The sequence below is a fragment of the Etheostoma spectabile genome, unplaced genomic scaffold (genome assembly GCF_008692095.1).
Source record: "Etheostoma spectabile isolate EspeVRDwgs_2016 unplaced genomic scaffold, UIUC_Espe_1.0 scaffold00013950, whole genome shotgun sequence".
Taxonomy (NCBI): Eukaryota; Metazoa; Chordata; class Actinopteri; order Perciformes; family Percidae; genus Etheostoma; species Etheostoma spectabile.
In genome coordinates, this window is record NW_022604005.1 from 4,102 (window position 1) to 12,972 (window position 8,871).

Consider the following 8,871-nt stretch of genomic DNA (forward strand, 5'->3'; position numbering starts at 1 on the left):
ATTTTAACATAGGGGGTGTATACTTATGCCCTGTATTTTAACATAGGGGGGTGTATACTATGCCCCCTGTATTTTAACATAGGGGGGGTAGGTTTAACCGACGCCGGTATTACTGGTAAATATCAGCGTCAACTCTACAGAATGCTTACTTTTTGTTGCAAGAAAATGTGTGGTATGATTGGATTTCTGACAAAGTACCAAGTAAATCACAATGGCTAAATATAGTACTGGACTAATATCTCTGGACTACTTGACGAGCAAACTGCACGATAAAGAACATAACTTTTATAAAGTTTGGGAACCTTTTATTTCTTATGTAGGTTTTGAAACTTCGGTTCTTCTTCGGAGAGGATTTGTAATTTGAGGATGACCGAATTGTAAACATCTGAGATGTTTTGGTATAGACCATTTGTTTTCCATTGCTGTCCTTTTTTTTTTTTTTTCTTTTCTCTTTGGTAGGTATGTATATGTGTGTATGTGTACGCATATGCTCGTATATAGGTATGTAACTTTAAGAGCTGGATTGTTCTCTTGTTCTTGTCTTGTATTGTTTGTTTGTCAAAAAGTTGAAAATCAATAAAATAATTATAAAAAAAAAAAACATAGGGGGGTGTATACTTAGGCCCCTGTATTTTAACATAGGGGGGTGTATACTTAGGCCCTGTATTTAACATAGGGGGGTGTATACTTATGCCCCTGTATTTTAACATAGGGGGGTGTATACTTATGCCCTTATTTTAACATAGGGGGTGTATACTTATGCCCCTGTATTTTAACATAGGGGGGTGTATACTTATGCCCCCTGTATTTTAACATAGGGGGTGTATACTTATGCCCCTGTATTTTAACATAGGGGGGTGTATACTTATGCCCCTGTATTTTACATAGGGGGTGTATACTTATGCCCCTGTATTTTAACATAGGGGGTGTATACTTATGCCCCTGTATTTTAACATAGGGGGGTGTATACTTATGCTCCTGTATTTTAAGGAAGAACATTTATTTATTAACAATACATCATCCATTCATAAAGAAAATTGGTGTCCTTAAAGGTTGCATTTTTCCTAATTTTTAATTAAGGCATTAAGATCAATTTCCAAAAGATGATTTTTTAATGTTTTTTTACTCAACTGAAGCAGACGTTCCTATACTCATGAGCAGCGGTGTATATATATATTATTGAAGCTGCACCTTCATACGACTCTTTGTAGTTTTGCTTATTTAAAGCTAATTTACTTGCACTTACTACTTGTTGTTTGCACCTTCATGGTTGAAAGCGCTTAATTGGAAGTCTCTTTGGATAAAAGCATCAGTGTAATTACATGTAATGACATGTAATGACATGTAATGTAACATGTAATGTAACATGTAATGTAACATGTAATGTAATGTGACTCACTCAATGTGATGTTCTCACTGTTTTCCATTGCTCAACTTTATTCCAGACAACAACTTTACAACACTTGGCCTCTACACATTTATCTCTGGAATCACAGATGTTAAAATATTTTCTATTATTTACAATCTTTGTGTGTCAGCTGTTCAGTCGGCTCTTCTACGACGTGTTGGTCGGCTGGTTGATCTTTGACAAATCCCCAAACGACACGTTGGCGGATCCTCGCTTCGCCGGTTTGGCCTGAGAAAGACAAAAAACAACATTTGAACCATTTCTTTTAATGTAAACATGTCTCCTGTGCTCCCGACGCTGCGTTCTCTGTAACGTCCAGCAGGGGGCGACTCCACCGGCTCCAAACAGAAGTCGGTTTCTATGTAAGTAGTCTATAATAACATGCGCCTACTTATCTCTTGATTGTTAAAATGTTCATAATGAGTTCATGATCTAGTTTCAACACAGCATGATGTTCATTCAGTAAACGATGGTCCCATTTATTTTAAAATAGACGATAAAGCAGGGGGATGCTACCTGCCAATCAGGACAGAGGCTTAGCAATGCTAGCAATGCTAACCATGCTAACGCAGGGGACATTAAAACAGACCTCTAGTTCTTGGCTGTTGTCTGTGTTGTCACCTTAAACTTTGACCCTCTCGCTGTTCACTTCGCCTAAAAATGTCTTGTTCAGCGTTCTGTTAAATTAATTAACCAAGACTAGCCGCTAGCGTTAGCTGGTAATTTAGGGGAAGGTTTGACCATTTCTGTTCTGGCGTACATGCAGATGAAATGTCTCCAGGACTCGGAGGTCCCTGTCTACCTGTCTGTGAATGTCCGCTGGATGATTTGATTCAGAAGGGTTGAAAATCAGCAACTTTACCTCTGTAGCGTTAGCTTAGCCTAGTTAGCTAAACAACACTTCTTATGCCGACTCTGCACCAAACGACTTTTCAACCACTGTCTCAAACTAATTCAATTTTATTTATAGTATCAAATCATACCAAGAGTTAACTTAGGACACTTTAACGATAGAGCAGGTCTAGACCGCTCTATAATTTACAGATAGAGCAGGTCTAGACCGCTCTATAATTTACAGATAGAACAGGTCTAGACCACTCTATAATTTACAGATAGAGCAGGTCTAGACCGCTCTATAATTTACAGGTAGAGCAGGTCTAGACCGCTCTATAATTTACAGATAGAGCAGGTCTAGACCCACTCTATAATTTACAGGTAGAGCAGGTCTAGACCGCTCTATAATTTACAGATAGAACAGGTCTAGACCACTCTATAATTTACAGATAGAGCAGGTCTAGACCTCTCTATAATCTACAGATAGAGCAGGTCTAGACCACTCTATAATCTACAGATAGAGCAGGTCTAGACCGCTCTATAATTTACAGATAGAGCAGGTCTAGACTGCTCTATAATTTACAGATAGAGCAGGTCTAGACCGCTCTATAATTTACAGATAGAGCAGGTCTAGACCCACTCTATAATTTACAGGTAGAGCAGGTCTAGACCGCTCTATAATTTACAGATAGAGCAGGTCTAGACCTCTCTATAATTTACATATAGAGCAGGTCTAGACCGCTCTATAATTTACAGATAGAGCAGGTCTAGACCACATTCTCTCTCTCATCATCTCTATCTATCTACGCAACGCTTAAGCGCCCGGTGTGTTTTGACTGGAGATGGTGTCAGACTTTAGTCTTCTAGTATAAAGAGGCGTTTGACACATCATCCTCCAAAATGTGGTCGCCATGGCTCCAAAATACCGAGACGGAGACGACCACACTGCTACCTCGCGGTTTCGTGACAGCCGTCCACGAAACCCCGGGCGACGTCCCTGCTGCCGTGTCCGTTCTGTCTCCACCCTGTGGTCTTACCTGGGACTCGTGAGGCTTCCAGCCAATCATGTAGAGGATCTCGAAGGTGGCCGGGATGGAGCCGTCCTCGTTCCCGTACATCTCTGAAACGTGTTCACACAAACACAGACAGCGATGAACCCAGTCCCTCCAGAAAATAACGTGATATATACGATCGCATAATTCAATGCATAATCACCCAAAGTTTTGCATATTTTTCCGAATACGCTGCACTTTTGCCGTGTAAATACGCAACTTAGCGCGGATAGAATTTTCATTGAAAAAAAGTCACAAATATCTTAGCGGAAAGTTGAAAAACATTGTGTTTACTTCACACGAAATTGTCGAAATTTATTTTTCCATATCGTTTTTCCATGATATGTCGTGTAACGTCGTCCGTACACTGGACGCCGCTGTGACCAGGCTGAGAGAAACAGGAACACAGTTTTTAAACTGAGTCAGGCCCGTTTTTATATTGTAATGTAATGTTACTTTTTCTAACTTTCCTGTATAATACATATATGAAATGAAATGAAACACAAGAGCAGCCATTTTCCCCTGTCGCCATGGGAACGCTGTGAAAGTGACGTAATTACGAGACAATACAAACAGTCTCTTTTTCATCAAAACCCCAGTTTTTGCAAGTTCCCGCAATTTAATGGCATAAACTTGCACAAAACATCCGGCGTATACCAGCGCATTTTTTTAGGAAAACGTGCCGCATAATCAAGGATTTTTGCAACAATCACAAAAAAACTCTGTATTGTTCTGGAAGGACTGAGAAGAACTTCGTCCACCACGGATATTTGTAACCCAGAACATAAAGACAACGTTTCTTTACCATCTTATCCAATAAATATTTAACTTTGCATCATTAACCCTCCTGTTGTCCTCGGGTCAAATTTGACCCCTTTGAAAAATGTCAGGATCTGAAATATGAGTTTCTTTTTAACCAAATTACCACAAAAAAAATGATGGATTCTTTCCAACGCTCTTTGCAAATACAACGGATCACTTTCATTGAATTTCAGGTGTAAATTGAAAGGGTTTCAAATCAGCATATGTTCTTCTGATCTTCACTATTAGTCCAAATAATTCATAATTTCTGCTTTATGAGCTCAAATATTAGGTATAATTCTATATAAATGAGGGTTATGGACCATGGATTCCAAAAAGTAGTAAAACTAGTGGCAGAAAGGTGGTGGTAATGTCCTAAAAAAACAATAATGCATTGAAAATGTCATATGTTGAAAAAAGGTTAAAAAAAAGAAAAGAAATAAGTGTTAATCTGTTTGACCCGGGTGGACAACACAAGGATTATTAACCACGTAAAGGCAACATTCAGGAAAACTTCTCACTCTGGGGGTTGAGGACAGCGGCTTGTGGCAAAGAAAGAGGAAGTTAAACAAGCAGAGACGGCAGAAAAGTGTCTATTTAAAGCCGATGCGTCAGTGTGAACACGATGAGCAAAAGGCTCAGGATCAGGTTTATAAATAAGAAAAAATAAATGGAAAAATGAGAACCAAGAAAACAGAAGTGTCATAAATACACTTGGTGTACTGGTCTTACAGGGAGGTGTGTTCAGGTGCATTCTGGGCGTACTGGTCTTACAGGGAGGTGGGTTCAGGTGCATTCTGGGCGTGGTGGTATTACAGGGAGGTGTGTTCAGGTGCATTCTGGGCGTGCTGGTCTTACAGGGAGGTGTGTTCAGGTGCATTGGGGCGGTGCGGTTTACAGGGAGGGTGCGTTCAGTGCATTCTGGGCGTGCTGGTCTTACAGGGAGGTGTGTCAGGTGCATTTGGGGTGGTGGTCTTACGGGGAGGTGTGTTCAGGTGCATTCTGGGCGTGCTGGTCTTACTTGGAGGTGTGTTCAGGTGCATTCTGGGCGTGCTGGTCTTAGAGGGAGGTGTGTTCAGGTGCATTATGGGCGTGCTGGTCTTACTGGAGGGGTGTGATTCTGGGCGTGCTGGTCTACAGGGAGGTGTGTTCAGGTGCATTCTGGGTGTGGTGGTCTTAAGGGGAGGGGGTTTTTCATTCTGGGTGTTGTGTCTTGGGGAGTGTGTTCAGGTACATTCTGGGCGTGCTGGTCTTACAAGGAGGGTGTGTTAGGTGCATTCTGGGCGTGCTGTGTGGTTTACAGGAAGGTGTGTTCAGGTGCATTCTGGGCGTGCTGTCTTACAGGGGGGGGTGTTCAGGTGCATTCTGGGCGTGCTGGTTACAGGAGGTGTGTTCAGGGGCATTCGGGGTGCTGGTCTTACAGGGAGGTGTGTTCAGATGCATTCTGGGCGTGCTGGTCTTACAGGGAGGTGTGTTCAGGTGCATTCCGGGCGTGCTGGTGTTACAGGGAGGTGTGTTCAGGTGCATTCTGGCGTGGTGGTCTTACGGGGAGGTGTGTTCAGGTGCATTCTGGGCGTGCTGGTCTTACAGGGAGGTGTGTTCAGGTGCATTCTGGGCGTGCTGGTGTTACAGGGAGGTGCGTTCAGGTGCATTCTGGGCGTGCTGGTGTTACAGGGAGGTGTGTTCAGGGGCAATTCTGGGCGTGCTGGTCTTATAGGGAGGTGTGTCAGGTACATTCTGGGCGTGCTGGTGTTACAGGGAGGTGTGTTCAGGTGCATTCTGGGATATTGCTATCTTGAGCCCCCCCCCCCCCCCCCCCCCCCACGAGGAAACCCTTGTACCCTCTTCTTTAAATCCTCACCTTTATAAATGGCTGCTGCTGCTAAGATGGAGTCTCTGTGTAACAGCGACTTCCTGTTCCAGGCACAGTTACTCTCGCCCATTCCTACAGAGCAGGAAGACAAACAATCACGAAGAATACAAGTCTGAAAACCGGAGATTTGTAGTAAAATATTGGATTTTAATTTAACAAATATAGTGAAATAACAACAACACCCCCTTACGATAGAAAGGATAATGCCGATACAAATATTTGGTTATTTAAAAAAGACAATATTCTGAATATCGGCCATTATACAGTATATTTCATAAAAGAATCCAGATGATATTACCCCCCCCTGTCCACAGCTTTGCTTCCGTGCCGCCACCTACTGTAGCCTACACCCTGACTATGGAGAAGAAGCTCATACAACCACACTGACAAATATCTGTACTGTCCCTTTAAGAGCTCGTTGGAGCTCAATTTCAACCAAACTAATAGCGTTTTTTTCCACTCCTGGGAACAGCTCTACTCGACTCGACTTGACGCACTCTGCGTCCGTTGTCCTTCGCAGATTGAGTAACGTCTCAGCGTGGCTGGTCACCATAGCTACGCAGCTACGCAGTATTTCCGACGGAGTTCAGACGTCGACACGGCTATTTTTCGCCGACACAAAAGGGCAAGTTACGTTTCCGGGTAACGTTAGCTAACATTTGCATGTGTTCAGGGTCACAGTGGTATTTACTATACGATATATATATATGAAGTACATGAACTTTACACACTAAAATATGTATGCTGTGTACTGTAACAAAACTAAAGTAAAATTTGACACTAAAAGGTTCCATCTTGAATTCAGACACTTTAACGGAGTCACATGTTCGTACCTTGTAGGTCGGTCATGACTTCAATGATTCCTGGATAGTTAACCTGGACGTCGTCTACGTCCTGAAACACAGAGACAGACAGGAAGTTGACTGTAAACCTGTAAAAGATAATTGTAGAGCACGCCTTTACTGTATGTGTTCCAATATCATCAGTTTTTTATTTTTTAGTCTGGCTTTATTTCCATTTTACCAATCACCATCACCTATCCCACCAGACACCATGTAAATAATCACTACTTTTAGCGTGTATAGAGCAGCATATCTCCACCAGACTCCATGTAAATAATCACTACTTTTAGCATGTATGGAGCAGCATATCTCCACCAGACTCCATGTAAATAATCACTACTTTTAGCGTGTATAGAGCAGCATATCTCCACCAGACTCCATGTAAATAATCACTACTTTAGCATGTATAGAGCAGCATATCTCCACCAGACTCCATGTAAATAATCACGACTTTTAGCGTGTATAGAGCAGCATATCTCCACCAGACTCAATGTAAATAATCACTACTTTTAGCGTGTATAGAGCAGCATATCTCCACCAGACTCCATGTAAATAATCACTACTTGTAGCTGTATAGAGCAGCATATCTCCACCAGACTCCATGTAAATAATCACTACTTTTAGCATGTATAGGCAGCATATCTCCACCAGACTCCATGTAAATAATCACTACTTTTAGCGTGTATAGAGCAGCATATCTCCACCAGACTCCATGTAAAATAATCACTACTTTTAGCGTGTATAGAGCAGCATCTCCACCAGACTCCATGTAAATAACCACTACTTTAGCGTGTATAGAGCAGCATATCTCCACATGTAAATGGGTGAATTAAGAGTTTATTCCAACCAGACCAGAGAGGTGATTGTTGGAACAGTGGAAAGATGAACCAAGACGGCTTTTGGTAGTTTAGTAGTTTCTGTCCACTTTGAATGAAGGTGTTTACGATGATAAAAGTAGTGATATTCACATGGAGGTCTGGTGGGTTTGGTGATGGTGATTTCTGTTTCATGTTAAACTAAAAGGATCTTACTTTAACTAAAAGCTCTATTTCTGTAGGAATCCATCCCATAATGTTGTCAGACACTTGTCAGAATAATAATCTGTCAGCGGCAACATCTGAATTTTTAGTGGATGCAAACTGACGGTGCGCAATTGCCCATTAATGTTACACTGCAGCTTGTTTCTGGCATAATTTGGACCAATTTCAAAGATTGTCGTTCCCATCAGTCCAAACAACATGGGACAACAGGGTCCAGGCTGAAAATACAAAAAACAAATTAACCCTTTAAATTTAAAACCGAGTCCCCCTGGCTGCCTGTGTCGGTGCGTTCCTCACCACAGTGAGCATGCTGAAGCCGGCCCGGCCCAGCAGGTTGCCCAGGTCGGTGACGGCGGTGTAGGGGGAGACGTGGGGGGAGAACCCCCCCTCCCTCTCCGTCTCGGCGAGCTGGAGGGAGCAGCGCAGCTCGTACAGCGTCTCGCCGCCCACCATCGCCCCGATGAACACGCCGTCCGGCTTCAACACCTGCTGGATCTGAGAGGATTAGATTAGATTAGATTAGATTAGTTTTAACTTTATTGTCATTCCACAGGTGCAAGGCAACGAGATGCAGTGTAGGTCTAACCAGAAGGTCAATAGCAGCAGGTGCAGGATATACACTGGTTCATAAGGGCAGGACATGGATATATACTGGATAAATATAGAAATGAATACTATTGTAATCAGAGTTTTACAGATAGATTTGTCCTCTGAATATAATGTATAGATAACTAGTATTGTGAGCAAGATTTACAGCAATATACAGGTGGATTACTATAAGTAGAAATTTACAGATATGTACAATGAACATAATATACAGATGGTTTACAGAGTTTACAGGTGAATATGTACTATGAATCTATATATACACCGACGGCTAGTATTATAGACTGAATTTTTACAGATAGATATATTATAATAGGGCAGTTATGGAGAAGACTCCAACAAAGCAAAAATAAATTTCCTGCATGTCTCTGTGCTTCCTAGGCGGGACGGACTAAGAAGCGAGGGAAGGAAACGA

General features: G+C 42.1%; 1 protein-coding gene across 1 annotated transcript; it reads right to left on the reverse strand.

Moving 5' to 3' along the window:
• Positions 1 to 1,416: 1,416 nt before the first annotated feature.
• ndufaf5 (NADH:ubiquinone oxidoreductase complex assembly factor 5) lies at positions 1,417 to 8,339 on the reverse strand (the record flags this gene model as incomplete). The annotated part of the gene is given in 5 exon segments (XM_032509100.1): positions 1,417 to 1,636; positions 3,280 to 3,362; positions 5,957 to 6,040; positions 6,802 to 6,862; positions 8,148 to 8,339. Coding segments are annotated over 5 exon segments (501 nt in total), but the record flags the coding sequence as incomplete, so codon positions are not given.
• Positions 8,340 to 8,871: the final 532 nt, after the last annotated feature.